The 20,537-nt window shown below is 45.7% G+C and overlaps 1 protein-coding gene across 15 annotated transcripts in view; it reads left to right on the forward strand.

The window, feature by feature from the left end:
* Window positions 1-20,537, forward strand: part of TRIP12 (thyroid hormone receptor interactor 12) — a 1,206,981-nt gene that overhangs the window by 1,096,729 nt on the left and 89,715 nt on the right. For 11 of the 15 annotated variants that reach the window (XM_086944059.1, XM_086944047.1, XM_086944048.1 and 8 more), the window contains 2 exons: window positions 2,488-2,602; window positions 13,864-14,021. In XM_086944059.1, the coding sequence (XP_086800185.1) occupies window positions 2,488-2,602; window positions 13,864-14,021 (273 nt within the window). The remainder of the gene's footprint in view (window positions 1-2,487; window positions 2,603-13,863; window positions 14,022-20,537) is intronic. The other 4 variants (XM_086944051.1, XM_086944055.1, XM_086944052.1 and 1 more) reach the window with 1 other exon arrangement.

Below are 20,537 nucleotides of genomic sequence, written 5' to 3' on the forward strand. Positions count from 1 at the left end.
CACAAGGGAGAACGCAAAATGCCAAAGCTTCGCCGCCAGGTTCCCACACCCGCAATCGCAGGGCAATGCGATATGGATGAACTGGTCAGGCAAATTTGCGTACGCTTTTCCGCCAACACCTCTGATACCACTGGTGGCGAGAAAACTAAGGCAACACTCGATGACACTCATCCTAGTTGCTCCAACGTGGGCGCGCCAGGCCTGGTACACCACGTTCCTCCAACTCTCAGTGGTACCGCATCAAAGACTGCGCCTCACGCCCAGGCTTTTGACGCAGAACCATGGAGAAATTCAGCATCCAGATCCGCAACAGCTCAACCTAGCGATCTGGCTCCTGAAGTCTTAGAGTTTGGATACCTCAACCTACTTCCTGAATGCATGGACATCATCAAGGAGGCAAGGAAGCCAACAACCAGAGCATGCTATGCGGCAAAATGGAAGCGTTTTGTCATTTACTGCACGACCAATGACATCAACCCGCTAGATGCATCTATCCCTAACATCATTTGCTATCTGTTACATCTTTACAAGTGCAAGCTAGCGTTCACTTCTATTCGGATACATCTATCCGCCATCGCAGCTTACCTTCAAAATAGGCAGCATCTCTCTGTCTTCAGGGTGCCTGCCATTAAAGCTTTCCTTGAAGGTCTGAAACGAGTCATTCCCCCAAGAACACCGCCAGCTCCGGTGTGGAACCTCAATGTGGTCCTCACCAGACTGATGGGACCGCCATTTGAGCCACTGCACTCGTGTGAACTACAATTCCTAACGTGGAAAGTAGCTTTCCTAATTGCTATTACGTCACTGAGGCGTGTTAGTGAGCTACAAGCGCTCACAATCCAAGAGCCATTCATTCAGATTCATCCAAATAGGGTAGTGCTACGTACTAACCCCAAATTCCTTCCGAAGGTGGTGTCACAGTTTCATCTCAACCAAACTATCGACTTGCCGGCATTCTTCCAAAACCCACAAACGGTGGCGGAAAGAATGCTCCATACGTTAGACGTACGGAGGGCGTTGATGTACTACATAGACAGGACACAACACTTTAGGAAAACAAAACAACTTTTTGTTGCCTTCTCACCACAACACAAAGGCAACCCGATTTCCAAAGCAGGAATAGCCAGATGGATTGTTAAGTGCATTCAAATCTGTTATCAAAAGGCCAAGCGCACTTTAACAATACCCCCAAGGGCGCACTCCACACGCAAATTGGGGGCATCCATGGCTTTCCTAGGGAACATTCCTTTAGAGGACATTTGCAGAGCAGCCACGTGGGTTACACCACATACCTTTACAAAACACTACTGTGTTGATGTGCATTCCAAGCAGCAAGCTGCTGTAGGACAGGCTGTTCTCAAGACACTTTTTCAGGTTTCTGCAGCTGGCACGGGCAACCGCCGCTGATGGAGGGACTGCTATGTATTCTATGCTAAGATATGAATTTAGCAGCCCACATGCCTCGAACTGAATATGCTACTTACCAGTATGCATCTGTTCTTGGCATGTAGGGCTGCTAACATTCATATCGCCCACCCTCCTCCCCGGTGCCTGTCGCAGCTGCGGATATACTATTGTATTCAATCATTAGCATGGACATCCTTTACACTTTTCACTCCATCTTCTGCCACAATGGCGAAAAAATCTGGGGATGGAGCCGATGCCCATGCGCACTGTAGTCCAGGGGAGGAGCCACCTATCTCAGGATACTTCGAAGACTCTTCCAGGACAACAATGTGCGATCATCCGGACCCAACACTAGGCGGCGATCTAATGCTAAGATATGAATGTTAGCAGCCCTACATGCCAAGAACAGATGCATACTGGTAAGTAGCATATTCATTAACTTGCGGGACTGACACCTGCAAGGCCCTATGATACAGACCTTTCCACTCTGCACCCAGGCGCCCCAGCCCAGATACTGACTAACTAGCTGTGCTCCCTTGTCCCTAGGGCCCTTGTGACCTGAGCCCATCCGTCATATTTTAAAAAAAGTACTTAAGCTGTTTTTGTATCAATGTATTTAAAAATGTGACTTACTTTTCTAAATTGGTCTCAAATGTATTCTTGTGTGTGTCTAATTTATTGCCTCTGTGAGTATAACAACTGCTTAGCACTAACTTCTGATAAGCCTAAACGGTTCTCCCACACTACCACTATAAAGAGCATTTAGTGTTATCTTTTCCTCTGTAAACCAGTAAGTTGCCTGGACTCTTTACACAGTGTACGTAGTTTGGGTCAACTATATAAAGAGCCAGCTTCCTGCAACTTCACTTTCAGGATATTGTACACTGCATGGTCAATACAACGTTATGGTACCTCCCCAGGGTGTCTTAAAGTTTACAATAAATAATGAAGATGTGATATTTTCCAGTATTGTTTTGAACTTTTTAGCTCCAGTATTGTATGATAGAAAATTGGATTTAAATTCATCATTAGCTTACAACTATGTTACTTCAACTGATGTCTTATTTTGTGTTTTACTAGGTTGGAACCGGCCTCGGACCAACACTGGAGTTTTATGCACTTGTATCTCAAGAGCTGCAAAGAGCTGACTTGGGCCTCTGGAGAGGTGAAGAGGTCATTCTTTCCAATCCAAAAGGTAATTTAATTATTTTTTATTAAAATATGTTTCTAAGTATGTGTACTATTCTCCTAATAGTTTTAGGTTTTCCAGGAGAAATGCTTATTGCCAAATGCATCTTACATATATGCAGATATGCAGTGTCATGGGATTACATTTATGTGATGTCAGAAAGTTGCAGTCCTTGATTATCTAACAGAACAATAAGTTTTCAAGGGAAAAGTTTGTGCGGAGACTAAACCTGAAATGTGTTTAAAGAGTCCATTCCAAATTTAATGTAAGGTTAATTGAGGGATGCCTATATATTTAAAATAATTCAGTTCTCCAGCAAAAGCTACTGTTGCTTCTTGCCTGCTTTTTTTTGAGAATTTGACAGAACTCTGAAGGTTTGACAGACATGTGCATTGCTTTTAGCTTTTGGAAAGTTCAAGGGTAAGGCAGTGCATATTCAGATGCATTTCTTGATGCATTGTCTTGAATCACAACAAATCTAAGAAAAGTTTAGTGGATCATTTGCAAGAGTGTTGAAAAGTAGCTATGTGTTGGTTGTTCCCTGTTTCCACCTGCTTTTCCGCTTGGGTATAAAGTATTGGCGAAAATAATCTGGATCTGGCAAATTAGTCTCGTCAACATACTGCTTACTTGTCCTACTTTTTGTATCTGATGTAGACAACTAGCCGCAGATTCCTTAACGTAGAATTATCCCCAAGTGTGAGACTGGATCCGTAAAACTTTTTGCCACAGCATCCCTGCGCGCCAGGGTGACGGCACCACGTGACTCCGCCCTGACGCTCTTTCCCCTGTCCCTGTGACTCATCCCCTGTTGGAGAGGACTGGGCTGTTTTTCCTGTCCCTGTGATTTTTTTCCCCCTGTGGGGGGTCTTGTGTTCGCCTGAGCTGGAGAGGTCCTCTTGCAAACCCTCCGTCCCCTTGGGTATGGCTAGGGTATCTATTCTGCGTTAAGGAATCTGCGGTTAGTAGTCTCTATCAGATGTACGAGTTACGGTAACATTGTATCTGGTAGAGACGATTCTAGCCACAGATTCCTTCACAACCCGCCCTTCCTCCCCTGCTCCGGTGGAGTCACGGGTGGAGGCTGGGACCTGGAGTGCTTTTCCAAGTCCCGCTCGGTCCACCAGCCGTCAGTGCAGCAGGCAGGCTCTTCTCCGAGTTTCTTGGTGAATGTGTTCGATGCCTGGGAGGGAGTGAGTTGAGCTTCCTTAAACCATGCTGAGTATGCAGGTGCAGTGCATGAACTCCTGTGTGAGTGAGTCATGCTGCCTGGGGCTCACTCACCCCACAATTTTAAATTGCGCCTGCACCAGGCTCTTTCTCATTTGCAAAGTTCGGCGCATGCGCACAGCTAGGCAGCAGCCCCCCACCCCCAGCCCGGAATGACTGCTTCCTACAACCAGAATGGAAACAACATTCAGAGCAATGAAAACAAGTTCATTTGATGCAAAGAACTGTTAACAAAAAACATTTCCAGCTATTGTAGATCTGGGAACTTAAACAAAACAGCAACAAAAAACAAGCAAGCTTTGGCATAGCCAATAGGTCTCGCCTTTGGGACCTTATAAGTGCTTAGCCATGCAACAGTTGATGTTGTTGCACCAAGGATATTGTGCTGCATAACTAAATACTTATAAGGTCCCAAAAGCGAGACCTATTGGCGACACCAATGCTTGTTCTAGTAGCTATCTCGCTATCCGCTGCACATGTCTGTGAATTGCAAGCAATGAGCATTAGCCAGTATTTTACCGCTTTTTTCCTTTACATTTAGTTAATTAAGCCAGAACTGCTTTCATTCCCAGGGTTGTAACTCTTTTCCATCTAGGCCAAACAATTGCTCCCTGGTCCTGCTATGTCACTAGGCATCCCACCAAGTAGATGGACGGGAGGAGACACAGGCTGAACTTTAAAGGGCCATTTTTTATATAGACCACACCAGGGATTTCGGAACTGACTATCTCATTTTAGGGTAACCAGGCAACAGGAAAAGCAAGGCAGTCCAGAAGAGATCACTTTGTATCATCCTATTCATTATTGTATTATGCCTTCGCTTGCAAAGAACCTGCTGAAGGTATAAGGGCCCATTCTTCCAGAGCCAAGTCTTCTACCTCACTCTTGGCCAAATCAGTCGGCGGCTGACATCCAGCGCTTAATTTGTAAAAAGAAAGTGTGCCTGTGCTGAATCTCTGCTCAAATGCCCACAGCGGGTTCAATTAAGTGTTGCACACTGAATACCAAGGCTGTGGAGGCTAAAATCCACCACATGCCTCCTTAATCCACTACCAGACGCTCCCTGTGCCTTTACTTAGATCTTGCAGGTTCCCACTTTCTCCCTTTGTAACTGTTTTCCTGTCTTCCCTTCCTTTGTCTTTCTACTTAGTGTTTGTTCACTCTTTTGCTCTTGTTAATGTTGATGTAGAAAATAAGTGCTGATCCCCTGAAATGAGCGCTGTTTGCCCCAACTGGCAACTGCCTGCTGAAATTAAGCCCTGCTGACATCAGCAGGGCGGCAACATGGGCGCCCATTCAAACTTTTGATAAGCCTATTGCTTAGATTCAAAAGTGCATTGGATTGGCTGTGTTCGAGGCATGTGGGCTGCTGAATTCATATCTGTGCATAGATCGCCGCCTAGTGTTGGGTCCGGATGATTGCACATTGTTGTCCTGGAAGAGTCTTCAAAGTATCACGAGATAGGTGGCTCCTCCCCTGGACTACAGTGCGCATGGGCATCCTCTCCATCCTCAGATTGTTTTTTTCCGCCATTGGGTTCGGATGTACTTATCTCGACTCCAGTTCCAAAAAACTTGTACTTTTTCTACTCCTAAGGCCAAAAGGCCTTCACAGCGTCGGTATTGTATCGTTCGGTGCCTGTCCCTTTCGAGTTCTTCAATCGGCGTTGAAAGAAGAAATTTGTTACGACAACACAGGCCCGGACTACATCGACGATGGAACGGACCCCGTTCAAGCGGTGCCCCGTTTGCAATTCAAAATACTACAACTTAGATGTGCACCCAGTGTGCAATACATGTTTGTCCCCCGACCACGACGAGTCAAAATGTTTCACCTGCTCGAAGTTCTGCTCAAAGAAAACTATTAAACTTCGACGCGCGGCGAGGCAGTCGGCCCAACAGTCGGCCCCAGCGCCTGCGAACATCTTCGATGCCGGAGACGAGGAAGTCTTCCAAGATGAGGAAGAAGAAGAGGAAGACGTTCCCGAAGAACTGTCGGAACCGGCGTCGGAGCAGGACTCCAATTTCGAAGTGGACGAGCAAACCGAAGAATACGTCCACGACCAAGACGTCGTTGAGATAGGGGACGACGATGAGGCCATTGGGGCCGTCTGACGACTCCAGTGGAGAGCCGAGCCCGCCCGCAGTTCCGGGGCCTATCTCTAACATTCCGCCCCCTCCGGCTCCCGTCGAGGCATCGCCGAAAGGCCTTAGCCAAGATCCTTCCACACGGTCTATAGCCCCGCGCCAAAGCCAGGCTAAGACCCTTTACAAAGAGCCATCGGTCAATTCTACGAAATCGAAACCGAAACAAGCGGAGCCGAAATCGAAACCGAAACTACTCAAGATGGTGGTCGGTTCGATGTCGACGCATGTTCCCACACAGGCTGTCGACGATCCTTCGGCGTCGAAGATGCCCGTCGGCTCCAAGACTGGGACATCGAAGCAGGCCTCGACCGGCAAGCATGTCGCCTCGAAGGGCTCGGCGCCGACGACCAAACATGGTGAGAAGGGCAAAGACCTCCCGTCGAAAAAAAGTCTCGAGCCAAACCTGTCAGGACTCAAGGCTATGCTTGGGAAACGGGTTAAACCCACGGCCAAGGCCCCGAAAGTGTCGTCGACGCCCAAGGATGGAGGCGCCACGCGCCGGGAGCTCGATTCGACGCGGTCAAGCGAGCGGCCTACACAGGTGTCGAAGCGATCCGAAACAGCCACTTCAAGCTCAAAAACTGCGGGCTCAACGCAAATAGTTTGGGCTTCCGCCTACGGCCCGCCCAAAGCATCTCGAACGCCATGAAACCGCCGAGGCTTCCAAGACGTCGAAGGTGTCCCCCAAGTCCACACATGAGAGGGTCGTCTATCACGAGCCTTCTTATGACAACCAGACAAAACTCTTTATTGACTCTGAGTCGGGCAGGCTTACCGTCCACAAGCGGAAGATCGCGCCTGAACATCCCTTGGAAGGTTACAGGATTCCCCTCAAAAAGAAGATGGACTCATCTACCTCTCCGGTTCTTTTTGAACCAGTTCAGGACTGTTCGCAACAAATAGCTCATTCTCCAGCACAAAGTGAGGAGGACTTGGGTGCAGACTGTGGCCAAATGGCCTACTCTTACCACACAGACGCTGATCAGGATGACTCGCATCAGTGGTCTGGGACAGGGGATCAAGGCGATGACCCTGATGATCCCCATACCGCTCCGGACTCCCAGTCCTACAATGTTAAAACATCTCCAACTGAGGACACCACGGCATTTAATGCATTGATTGAGCGGGCAGCCCTTAACCATGACGTCGACATGCATGCCGAGCCAGTGGATGAGGATTTCTTGTTTGACACCTTCTCCACATCTGAATGCTCCACTAAGACTCTACCCATGCTTAAAGGGGTCCTCAAGCATGCGACGGACATTTTCAAGGAGCCATCCAAAGCCAGGGTTATCAACCCCCGGATCGAAAAGAAATACAGGCCTGCCCCAGTGGACCCCACCTATATCAAAGGCCAGCTCCCCTTGGACTCCCTCGTGGTGGCTAATGCACGCAAAAGGTCTAACTCTCAATCAAGTGGTGACGCTCCCCCTCCGGACAAAGAGTCAAAGATCTTTGAAGCGTCTGGAAAGCGTGTGGCAGCGCAAGCCACTAACATTTGGAGAATAGCGAATACACACGCCCTGTTGGCTAGATACGACAGGGCGCACTACGACACACTAGAACAGTTAGTGCAGCACATGCCTGATATGTACAGAGAAGGTGCAGAAATGGTTATACAAGAGGGGAAATTGGTCTCCAATGCTTCAATCAAATGCGCACTGGACGCAGCAGACACAGCGGCAAGGGCAATAAATACTGGCGTAATGCTGCGACGCCATGCATGGCTGCGCATCTCAGGGTTTAAACCCGAGATCCAAACAACTCTTCTCAATCAACCAGTTAACCCGGACTTCCTGTTTGGACCGGAGGTTGACACAACACTTGAGAAAATGAAAAAAGACACTGAGACGGCGAAATCCATGGGGGCTCTGCAGTCCCAGCAGTTTCGGGGCACTTCCTTCCGTCGCTCCGGTAACAGGGGAGCCACAAGAGGACAAGCTCTACAGCATTCCCAGTACGCCAAGGGCAACACGCAATCCACCTACACGAAAAACACCAGGGGTGGATACCGTGGGAACAGCGCCAAAGGGAGAGGACGGGGCAATAACGCCAGATCCTCCGCTCCCAACAAACAGTGACTTCATGTCACTGCCCCCGACCATCTAACACCTGTCGGGGGAAGACTCCAGCAGTTCCTGCCAGTCTGGGAAGACATTACAACAGACAGGTGGGTGAGACAACTTATCCGGTACGGCTATTGTCTAGAACTGACCTTCACCCCCCCCCCAACATACCCCCAAGGCACCTTCCGATGTCCGCAGAGCACACGCACTTATTGCAGCAAGAAGTACTCTCCATGCTGCAAAAAGGAGCGATCAAACTCGTGCCTGTAGAAGAGCAGGGTACAGGGGTGTACTTCTCTATACTTCTTGATTCCAAAAAAGGACGGGTCCCTGCGGCCCATTCTGGAGCTCCGAACCCTCAACCAATACATCCTTTCAGAGCACTTTCACATGCTAACCTTACAACAGGTCCTGCCGCTGCTCCGTCAGGGCAACTTCCTAGCCACCCTGGACCTCAAGGATGCATATTTCCACATTCCCATTCACCCAAGTCACAAGAAATATCTCAGGTTCACTATAAACAATCAGCATTACCAATTCAAGGTTCTGCCTTTCGGGGTCTCTACTGCTCCCAGGGTGTTCACAAAGTGCTTAGCGACTGTGGCAGCGCACCTTCGCAGGCAGAGTGTTCACGTGTATCCCTACCTGGACGACTGGCTAGTTCAGGCCAGTTCAGCCAAGCAGTGCGGCCGCGATATGTCGCGGACTATTCACCTCCTACACAGTCTGGGGTTCTCACTCAACTACGCAAAGTCTCACCTGCAGCACCTAGGGGCAACACTAAACACTCAGTCAGCCACAGCGCAGCCAAACTCTACCAGGGTCCACAGCATGCAGCTGCTCATTCGGAGGTTCAAACCTCAGCGATCCCTCCCAGCGCAGGTGTTCATGCAACTGATCGGTATGATGGCATCATGCATATTCATAGTCCCGCACGCGTGACTGTACATGCGTCCCCTTCAAGAAAGCTTGGCCCGACAGTGGAACCAGGCTCATGGCCATCTAAAGGACCTAGTGTTGGTGACCAGTCGTGCTTACAACTCTCTGCATTGGTGGAATCCACAAAACCTTTGTAAGGGACGACCATTCCAAGAGCCTGTGCCACAGATCATCCTGACGACGGACGCTTCTCTCCAGGGATGGGGAGCTCATGTACTCCATTACACTGTGCAGGGACTCTAGACATCACAACAGCAGAAGATGCATATCAATGTGTTGGAGCTGATGGAAATCTTCATGGCACTGAAGGCATTCAAGTTGCACCTGTGCAACAAGGTCGTATTGGTCTGGACGGACAACATGACCGCCATGTATTACATCCAGAAGCAGGGAGGCACGCACTCCCCGCAGCTGTCTCACCTAGACCAGAGCATGTGGAAGTGGGCCATTCAGAGGAACATCTTCCTCATGGCAGAGCATCTCCCTGGTGTCGATAACCAGATGGCGGACCTGCTCAGCAGGCACAGTCATCAGATGCACGAGTGGGAGATCCACCCGTCAGTACTCCATCCATACTTCCAGCAGTGGGGTCATCCAGACATCGACCTCTTCGCCACAAGCGAAAACGCAAAATGCCCAAACTTCGCCGCCAGGTTCCCACACCCGCAGTCTCAGGGCAATGCGATATGGATGAACTGGTCAGGCAGATTTGCGTACGCTTTTCCCCCAGCCCCCCTCATACCTCTGGTGGCACGCAAACTGCGACAGCACTCCATGAGGCTCATCCTGGTTGCTCCAACGTGGGCACGGCAAGCTTGGTACACATCGTTCCTGGAACTTTCAGTGGTGCCTCACCAACGGCTGCGCCTCACTCCCAGCCTCCTCACTCAGAGCCATGGCGACATTCAGCACCCAGATCCCCAACAGTTGAGCCTTGCGATTTGGCTCCTGAGGTCATAGAGTTAGGATACCTAAACTTGCCTCCTGAGTGTATGAACATCATCAAGGAGGCAAGACGACCCACTACCAGGGCATGCTATGCAGCCAAATCGAAGCGGTTTGTTATTTACTGCTCCAACAATGACATTAATCCGTTGGACGCATCTACGCAAAACATCATATGTTTCATATGTTACTTATTGCATCTGTACCAATGCAACCTAGCATACAGTTCAATCAGGATACATTTGGCGGCCATAGCCGCTTACCTTCAGAACAGGCAGCACCTTTCCGTTTTCAGGGTGCCTGCCATTAAAACCTTTTTGGAAGCACTTAAAAGAGTGATCCCTCAAAGACACCCTCCTTCACCAGTCTGGAACCTAAATATCGTTCTCACCAGACTCATGGGGCCACCCTTTGAGCCACTCCATTCCTGTGAGATACAGTTTCTTACCTGGAAGGTGGCCTTTCTAATAGCTATTACATCGCTGCGGAGGGTCAGTGAGCTGCAAGCCCTCGCAATTCAAGAACCCTACCTGCAAATTCATGCAAATAGAGTGGTGCTTCGCACCAACCCTAACTTCATGCCAAAAGTGGTTTCGCAGTTCCACCTTAACCAAAACATAGAACTGCCAGTTTTCTTTCCTAACCCTGACTCAGTGGCAGACAGAGCACTGCACACCTTATATGTCAAAAGGGCTCTCCTGTATTACATCAACAGGACAAAAGACTTTCGAAAAACTAAACAGCTGTTCGTTGCCTTCTCTCCACAACATAAAGGCAACCCCATCTCCAAGTCAGGTATAGCCAGGTGGATTGTTAAATGCATCCAGATCTGTTATCAGAAGGCTAAGCGCACATTAACAGTTCCCCCTAGAGAGCATTCCACTAGCAAGTTAGGGGCTTCCATGGCTTTCCTGGGTAACATTCCTCTAGAAGATATATGTAGAGCAGCCACATGGACCACCATACATACATTTACCAAACACTACTGCGTAGATGTACACTCCAAACAGCAAGCTGCTGTAGGACAGGCTGTTCTCAGAACTCTCATTCAGACTGCTGCAGCTGGCACAGGCACCCGCCGGTAAGGAGGTAACTGCTATTTATTCTATGCACAGATATGAATTCAGCAGCCCACATGCCTCGAACGGAATATGCTACTTACCAGTATGCATCTGTTCTTGGCATGTAGGGCTGCTGACATTCATATCGCCCACCCTCCTCCCCGGTGCCTGTTGCAGCTGTAGCTCTCAGAATCATTTTCAGGCATGGTCATCACTTTCAGTATTACACTCCATCTCTGCCACAATGGCGAAAAACAATCTGAGGATGGAGAAGATGCCCATGCGCACTGTAGTCCAGGGGAGGAGCCACCTATCTCGTGATACTTCGAAGACTCTTCCAGGACAACAATGTGCAATCATCCTGACCCAACACTAGGCGGCGATCTATGCACAGATATGAATGTCAGCAGCCCTACATGCCAAGAACAGATACATACTGGTAAGTAGCATATTCCTTTGTCTATTCTATCCTGCAGGACTTCCTTGTCTAACCACTACTTCAAAGATCCTCCCCCAAGTGAGGTACTGCTTGATAGTCTATTGAAAAGGTGTGGTATCTCCCGATAGAAGAATCCATTTGAAGAAATGCTTTTTCTGGGGTATACTCTACCCGACTAATCCTCACCGATCCTACCCTTCTCTTCGTCTTGCGAGATGGTTATATGGTTATATGTTTGACTGAGTAAGGCCTTTTAGAAGGATGTTCATTTGCAGTTTTTAATAGCATTCCAAGAAGTTTATTGCACTGCACTTCTATTCAGTTGTTGTTCTCGTCATAATGTCACCTTATGTCTCTAGTGACATTATGATGATGTCACTTATGGCATGCACACTGAAACAGGGCCACGATTCGCATGGAAGAACCATGACAGTTTCCTGATCCGTTCTGGTCCCTGGGACTTTCAAAAGATGAGGATTCTACAGGTAGAGTATGTACCAAAAAGAGCATTGCTGAAGGCAAGTAACCTTTTCTTCTATAGATTTTCTGAACGTCACCAAAGATCCTGTGATGGAGCAGGAAAGGTAACTGTCTCTTTATTCATGAATAACCAACCCTGCCCTCGGAAGCCTGCATGGTATACTTTGGTGTTAGCTTAAAAAATGTGATCATAAGGCTATATTTGAGTGTTCCAACAAACTGCCAGTCAGCTGACCAGTGAAAACTGGGATCAGTCTTGAGGCTTAAATGCGCAGTGCACTTCTCTATGTAAGGCTGTACTGCTTATGTCAGTTTTGTATCTATTTATGGTTTAAAAAAAGAAGCATGGTAGGTTAGAGGCTTATACGCCACATTCTGTTTAATTGATTTGTTTCGATATTTTAAGAAAAAATCCTACGTTTCGCCTTTGTGATACCTATTGATGTTGTCAATGTTGTTTAGACATGTTGCACAGCAGTGCGGCCTGCTGTATAACACGGCTTACCGTAAACAAAAAAACCTGACTTGGACAGCATTTACCGCGTTATAAAGTCTATTTGTTTACATTAAGCCATGTTAAAGAGCAGCCCGCACTGCTGTGCAACATCTCATAAAACATTGCCAAAGCCAAATTGCTCTGTGACGGCCATTAAATATGTTTTTTTTTTTGTGGCGCACCTGTTGGCACCAGGGAAAGGCTCATGAGGGAGTTGTTGAGGAGAAGGGTGATGAATGCGTTCTTGTGTAATGTACTGGTGCTCATGTAAAAAGCATTCCAAGACCTTTGGTTAACCAGCTGCTGTCCATTTCAAGTTCTTTTGCAGTGTAACAGTAGAAACAAGGTACCTCCCGAACCCTATAAACTCTACACATGGTTTCTTTATTTGGATAACATTCAAGCTAAGCTTAGGTTAAAGAACAGTACAACAAAGAATGACGTAGATTGAAGCCCTTGAGGAAGCCAGAGGCCATGACCAATAGGAAGCGAGAGGTGTATGATGTGGGAGGCAACCTTCTGTGGAGAAGTGTGGCTCAATGGTTAGAGCGGCAGACCCTGAAGCAGATGTCTAGCCCGGGACCAGGGTTCAATTCCCCGCCTCGGCTTGTCTTTGGCTCAAAAATTCCACAGACCTGATCATTCTCGCCTCGGTGCCTATTCCAATCATGGAGTCCCACTCTGCAACTCTGGGCAATAGCTTGCTTAATCTCCACAACGGCCCCCACAACGCTAAGGATGCCTGGCCTCCACCTTGGGGGTACCCAGGAGTGGGCGCCTCGCAGGGAAAGCCAGGATGGGTTCCACAGCGGTATTCGTACAAGCGCCTTGAGACCCTTGCGGGTGAGTAGTGCGCTATACAAGTATCAATTTACAACCTTTGGTTAGTTAAGGTAAGTAATGAGCAGACTCTAAGCTTTTTTAAGAACAGTAGTTTTTACTAACAGCACATACGCGCTGCAAACAAAACCTAAAGAGTAAATATACTTTTCAGGAGCCATATTTCTATCAAATAAAAAAATCTCCTTGTGAAGTGTTTCCAGATTCTCGACATGCCCAGGTAGAGCTATCCCCATGGTGGAGAAATAGGATCACAAGAAAGTAAATTTTTCTTCCCAAGTGAATTGATTAATAGTGAAATGCCAAGATTAAACTAAAGCTGTTATTCACAATCTCTGGAACAACTCTTTCAGTACCAGTGAACAATCATGTAGTACCTTATGTGAATCCAGTAAGTTGTTAACAACAAATTTGTTTCCAGTATTTTTTGTTTTATAAACTTGTGCATTTTCCATAAGATGTTAACTTTTTAGATGGATATTTAACTGTTTTGGGAAGTAAAAACTTTACAAATCCTCACACTGAAATTGTATGAGCACCTCAAAGCTGTAATCAATATTAAAAGAGCAGCTTAATTTTATTCAGTATACCGCTTGCTATTTAAGCTTTATTGTTATTTTTAGCAGGAAACCAGGAAGGAACCAAGTACATTCACAATATCCAGGGACTGTTTGCGCTTCCTTTTGGCAGAACAGCTAAGCCAGCTCATATTGCGAAAGTGAAAATGAAGTTTCGTTTTCTTGGCAAGTTAATGGCAAAAGCAATCATGGATTTTAGATTGGTAAGAAGATTGTGTGTTTTAAGGATCCTTAAAATAGCTTGTTTTGTAAATATACACATTTCAGCTAGGTGGCATTTTTTAAATAGAGGTTTATGATTTTGTTGTGGAACAATTTACATTTTTCTTGATGTTTTCCTTTGTACTTTACGGCATTGTCAAATGTTCATCATATAAACAGTTGAGACAGACCAATCTGGTGGCTTATACACTAACCTCTAGTTCATTTTTTTAATTAAATGTGAGTTAATGTACGTTACCTTACTTGGTTATTGAAACCTCTTCATTTTGAAAGTGTGTTGTGGTAATGAATTGGTTCAAAGCCATGCAAATTATCCTGTAATAAAAAATAGAAATGTGTTCAATAGAGCCTTCTAATGGCATATTAGTCTTGCTGCAAACTGAGGCATTGGCACTCTGCGAGAATGTGTACCTGGCCAGAGAATATGGTCTAATCCCTAAAAACAATCATTCTCAAGAGTATAATCCAGAATGTATGTATTTAGTGATGAAGCTGCATAACAATTTCAAGCCAACAATATGTGCAGTAGAGCACTATTAAGACATTTTTAACATGGGTATCAATCATGCTTGAGACCAAACTAGATAAACTGAGCGAAGGTCCTGCACACTCACACACTTATACAGTTTTTCCTGCTGACAAAAGTTAAGTCCTATACAATGGGGGAAGTTGGAAGTCGAAATCAGAAAATAAACACACAGCACCATAAGTATATAGTTCATCAAATGTCTTTAAAATAAGGGTTTTTACAGGCAATTTTTTGTTTAATTACTTTCAGTCCATCATAGGTTCCCAACACAGCGCAGCATGCTTTTTAACTTTACATGATAATTTTGACGGAAACCCGTTCTTCCAATTTTGTATGATAGACTCTTTATTACAACATGCAAATTCCAGTAGATTACACTGGATATGCGTAATTGTTCCTTAGTAAACATTGGTTCATGGTAAGACTTCCCGTCATTCAACAGGTTTTTTCTTTACTCATCAGTATTCTTTGAGGTGCTAGATCTAATGTTGATATTGTTACTTTAGAGTTGGAACCCTATGTACACTACATAAGGATTTTTGTCATTACAGCCCTTGGTTGGAAATCTCGGATTGCGACTCCTTGCATAATTTGAATCATGTTTTGATTTTCTTCCTGAAGAAGTGGATAGAGCATTCCGAGAAATATTTGAAATTCTGTTGGATATCTAATGCTACAGTTTGTGTAACTGTGTTGGTAACCTATGTTGGATTAATTTTATTTCAATAAAAACATTTTTTACTGAAAAACCTGAATATAAAGATGTTAGATGAACTATACACTCAACTATCTTGTGAAATCTTCCCAGTTGTCAAATTGAATCCGGAAACTTTCAGAGCAGTTGTCCTGCACGCATCTAGATGGGCTCATGCTGCTGAGTGCCAATGTTTCTCTGCTTCAGAAGTGACGAGGGGAGTTACAATAAGTGCTTCCCATGCGTGCTGATGTCACTTACTTTCTTTCTGTGTCTACAGGCATGCATCCCGTAGCTTCTCCCTGGTCTTTGACAAGACTTTCTGTTAAATTGTATCCAGTGTACAGGGCATATGTCACCCTCTGTACCTACAAGGTTTAAGCCATCTAGCGACTGTCGCAAACCAATGTCTGTGAGGGTCCCACAAAAAGTCTGTACCTGGGGTCAGACCACTGTTGGAAAGTTCCCATTTTTGTCATGGTCACCCCCACTTTTTACCACTGGTACTATTGTTTTTCTATTGATGTGCACCGGGTCCCTGCTATCCAGTCCCCACTCAAATAGTCATGACAGCGGACGCATCGCTCTCTGGCTGGGGAGCTCACCTACTGCATCACTTAATGCAAGGCAGGTGGACACCGCAACAGAAGTTACTCCACATCAATCATTTGGAGTTGCTAGCTGTGTTTCTAGCCCTAAAAGCATTTCAAATGCAAGTGTCAGGCAAAGCTGTCTTAGTCTGCACAGACAATATGACAGCTATGTACTACATAAACAAACAAGGGGGAACACACTCTCTGCAGCTCTCTGTTAGCACAGCATGTATCGAGATGGGCTGTACCACTAAAGATCTTCCTCTTACCCCAACACGTCTCAGGAGTACAAAACACTATGACAGATCTGCTAAGTCGACAAACACAGCAGATCCACAAGTGGGTATTTCATCCGCAAGTTCTTCATCCGTTCTTTCAAATGTGGGGACAACCTCAGATAGACCTCTTCACCACCCACAAAAATGCAAAATGCCCAAGCTTTGCCGCCAGATACCCACACCCATTGTCCAAAGGCAATGCGATATGCAAGAACTGGTCAAAACTATTTGCGTACGCTTTTGCTCCTCTCCCACTACTTCCGTTAGTGGTACGCAAACTAAAAAAACATTCCCTGACACTCATTCTAGTCGCTCCAACTTGGACCAGACAACCGTGGTACACCACGCTGTTGCAATGTCTGTAGTGCCACACTAAAAACGAAACCTATCTCCACGCCTATTAACACAGAACCATGGAGAGAACACACACCCGGACCCAGCTCAGCTCAACCTAGCGATCTGGCTCCTGAGGTCATAGTTTGGTTACTGCAACGTTCCTCCAGAATGTATGAACATTATTAAAGAAGCTAGACGTCCCACTACTAGAGCATGTTATGCTGCTAAGTGGAAACGCTTTGTCAAATACTGCCCAAACAACCAGATAAATCCCTTCGACGTGTCTATTCAACACATCATAGGATATCTTTTACACCTTCGAAAGTGTAATTTAGCCTCTACGTCTATCAGACTATACCTTGCTGCCATTGCAACATACTTACAAAATAGACAACATCTATCTCTTTTTAGAGTACCAGCCATAAAAGCTTTCATGGAAAGGTCATGGAAGGACTCAAAGGAATAATTCCTCCCAGCACGCCACCTGCACCAGTGTGGAACTTAAACATTGTTCTCACAAGGTTAATGGGACCTCCCTTTGAACCATTACATAAATGTGAATTGCAATTCCTAACCTGGAAAGTAGCTTTCCTAGTAGCAATTTCTTCTCTCAGAAGGGTTAGTTAACTACAAGCATTTACCATTCAAGAACCTTTTCTGCAAATGCATCATAACAAAGTGGTTCTTCGAATTAATCCTAAATTCCTTCCTGAAGTCGTTTTTGCCATTCTATCTAAATCAATCTGTTGAGCTGCCTGTTTTTTTCTCACAGCCTTAAACAGTCGCAGAAAGAGCTCTACACACGTAAGATGTCAAAAGAGCATTACTGTACTATATCGAAAGGACACAAACTTTTCGTAAAACAAAACAACTTTTTGTGTCTTTTTCACCGCCACATAAAGGCAACTCCATATCAAAATCAGGGATCGCTAGGTGGATTGTAAAATGCATACAAATAGGTTACCACAAAGCCAAACGTACATTAACAATTCCTCCAAAAGCCCATTCTACAAGGATAATAGGGGCTTCAATGGCATTCTTAGGGAACATTCCCCTAGATCAGTGTTTCCCAAACTGGGGTCCGCGCTCTGTGCCAGGGCCGGTTTTCGGACGTTTTTGTTACAGGGCCGTTTCTGCAGCATAGCTGCAAAAGCGGCCCTGTAACAATAACGGCCCCCAGGGGCCCAAACCCGGCCCCCAACCATTCGGCCCACCGGGGGATTGCCAGATGCCCGCAACGGCCAGTCCGGGCCTGCTCATAAGAGACATTTGTAATCTAGCACAGTGACCTATAAACTGTCATCAAAGAGCTGCTTACACACTGCATGGTACAAGTTAGTAACTTATGTTTTTCCCAGTCTTTCATTATCCTGATGCTGCTAAAGGGGTTTATTTGGGTGGAAATAGATTTTGATTGTTAAAGTCAATGCTAACCGGTGTGTTATGTTCTGAATCCTGAGTATGTGCTTTTCCAGATCAAGCACTCTTTAAAAATGCCTACCAGTATGAATGACATGTGAATCCTACACCTTGTAGTCCCCTTTTCCTTATGTAACATTTTCTCTACACTGACTAACACGTATGATTCATTGTCTCTATATGTGTGTGTGATTGTAAAGAGCTCTGACATACTACAATAGTATGAGAGACGCTATAAAACAAATGAAATACATGTGACAGATGTGCTATGGCGAAATGAGGCACTGTTGAAGAGTGATAATAAGGGAATCATTGAAGAACCCCCACAACGATTGTTGTTTCCTGGTGCATAGAAAGGTCATCATTTACTATTCTTTAAAAGCTAATACAATTCAATATATAATGATAAATGTGTTGTAGAATGCACCATTGTATCGAACATTTTCGGGAGGGGAGAGCCTCCCAAACCCCCTTTGTAGTCGTCCGGCTCACTCACTGCACTTGGTGTGCACTGTATGGGGACTGGTCTGAAAACATTTGCCAGGACTGCTTTGGGTTTCCACCCTGGCCTTGGCAGGAGCCTTGTACTGTGAAATAAAACGAACCATTTAAAAGTTAATCACGGAGATGCAGCACCAACTTTGCCATTAACTTTTTCCTTTTTTTGCAAATTCTTTCAATATAAAATACTAAAATCCTTATTAATTAGAGTGTTTGTTTTGTGTGTACGTGTGTTTTTTTTTTCTTTTCGAAATACTCTTTGTTTGAAATTTAAATCATACAAATTGCTGGGGTCCCCGGCTTCCAGAGGTGAGTCAACGGGGGTGCGCATGAGTCAAAAGTTTGGGAATCCCTGCCCTAGATGATATCTGCAAAGCAGCTACATGGCTTACACCGTACACCTTCACAAAGCATTACTGTGTAGATGTGCAAACTAAACAACAAGCCACTGTGGGCCAGGCCGTACTAAAAACACTGTTTCAAACAACTGCAACAGATACTGGTGGTCTCTGCTAAGCGTGGGTACTGCTATACAATCTATGCATAGTGTGTAATCTGCAGCTCGTATGCCTTGAACGGAAAATGCTACTTACCAGTATGCATCTGTTCTTGGCATGTAGAGCTGCAGAGTTACACACTCCCACCCGCCTGCCCGGGTGCCTTTATCTGTTCCAGTATTATCTTAATTAGATACAAATCACATGGAGATCTCTACCTCTTGTACAGCTCCATCACTTCCCTAATGGCGAAAAACAATCTGGGGATGGAGCCGATGCCCATGCGCAGTATCATCCAAAGGAGGAGTCTCCTATCCCGTGACTTCCAAACACTTTTCTACAACAAAACAAACTGCAAACATCTGGGCCCAACACTAGGTGGCCATCTATGCATAGTGTGTAACTCAGCAGCTCTACATGCCAAGAACAGATGCATACTGGCAAGTAGCATTTTCCTTCTGCTTGTTGGAACGCTGGTTAATTAGTAAATTGTAGACACTAAGTGGGAAACCCTCCTTCACGACTTTCTGTGCAGACCAGTTTGTGGTGAGAGCCCGGGCTGCTTTCCTGCCAAAGGTGGTTACTCCCGTTCACCCGGGCCAGTCTATCACCCCTCCTACTTTCTATCCTCCTCCACATCCATCTGAAGAGTGGGAAAGACTTTACTTTGCTTGGTCCTGAAAAGACTATGAGCCTTTTGGTGGACAGGACTTGTGATCAACGGTTGGATGATCAGCTGTTGATTGGCTATGTGGGCTAGATGAAAGGAAAAGCAGTGCATAAGAGGACATTGTCTAGATGGATTATCTTGTGCATCAAGATATGCTACTCCATGGCTAACAAAGAACTACCTGAAAGTATTAGAGCTCATTCTACTAGAGCCAAGTATTCTACTTCTGCTTTAGATAGGTGTTCCTGTGGTTAAAATGTGCATTGCAGCAACTTGGGCATCCCTCCAAACTTTTGGCATCACTATTGCTTCGATTCTTAAGTGAAGAGTCACTGTCACTTAGCCCGTTCACTTTAGCAGTATTTATTGGTATATACAGACAGGGACCTACCTCAGAGTGTGGGACTGCTTGGGGATACTATTCATAAGATGAGAAATCCACAGGTAGATGTATTCATCAGAAGGACAAGTTACTCATCTTGGTAACGCTATTTCTGGTGGATACAGTATCGACCTATAGATTCCCCACTGTCCCACCCTCCTTACTGTTGCTTTTCTGCATTTGCCAAAACCAAGGCTATTTGTATATTGTGCATTTTGTTTATATTTATGAATGTTTATAATGATATGTGTGTGTGCATATACGATATATATACTGTTTGAGACCTACTGTTTGCTTTTACTTGGGTACTGTTGGTTTCACCCATTTGCCTTGAAGTCACGGAAAAAATGAGTAGCAACTGACGTCAGTGTGCTGACATGGCTACCTTTGACCCCGATGACATCATGCGGAGTTGAGGCATTCATGACCTCCTTATCGACGTGGGAGAGCTGGGAAGAAAAATATCCATGGGAATTGGGCATTGGGATAGTCTAAAGATGAGGAATCCAAAGGTAGATACTGTATCCACCAGAAAAAGCGTTAATGAAGGTATGTAACTTTGTTTCATAACCAAGTTTCATAATAAGAAACAATTTGG

This window comes from Lissotriton vulgaris, chromosome 11, assembly GCF_964263255.1.
Source record: "Lissotriton vulgaris chromosome 11, aLisVul1.2, whole genome shotgun sequence".
Lineage (NCBI taxonomy): Eukaryota > Metazoa > Chordata > Amphibia > Caudata > Salamandridae > Lissotriton > Lissotriton vulgaris.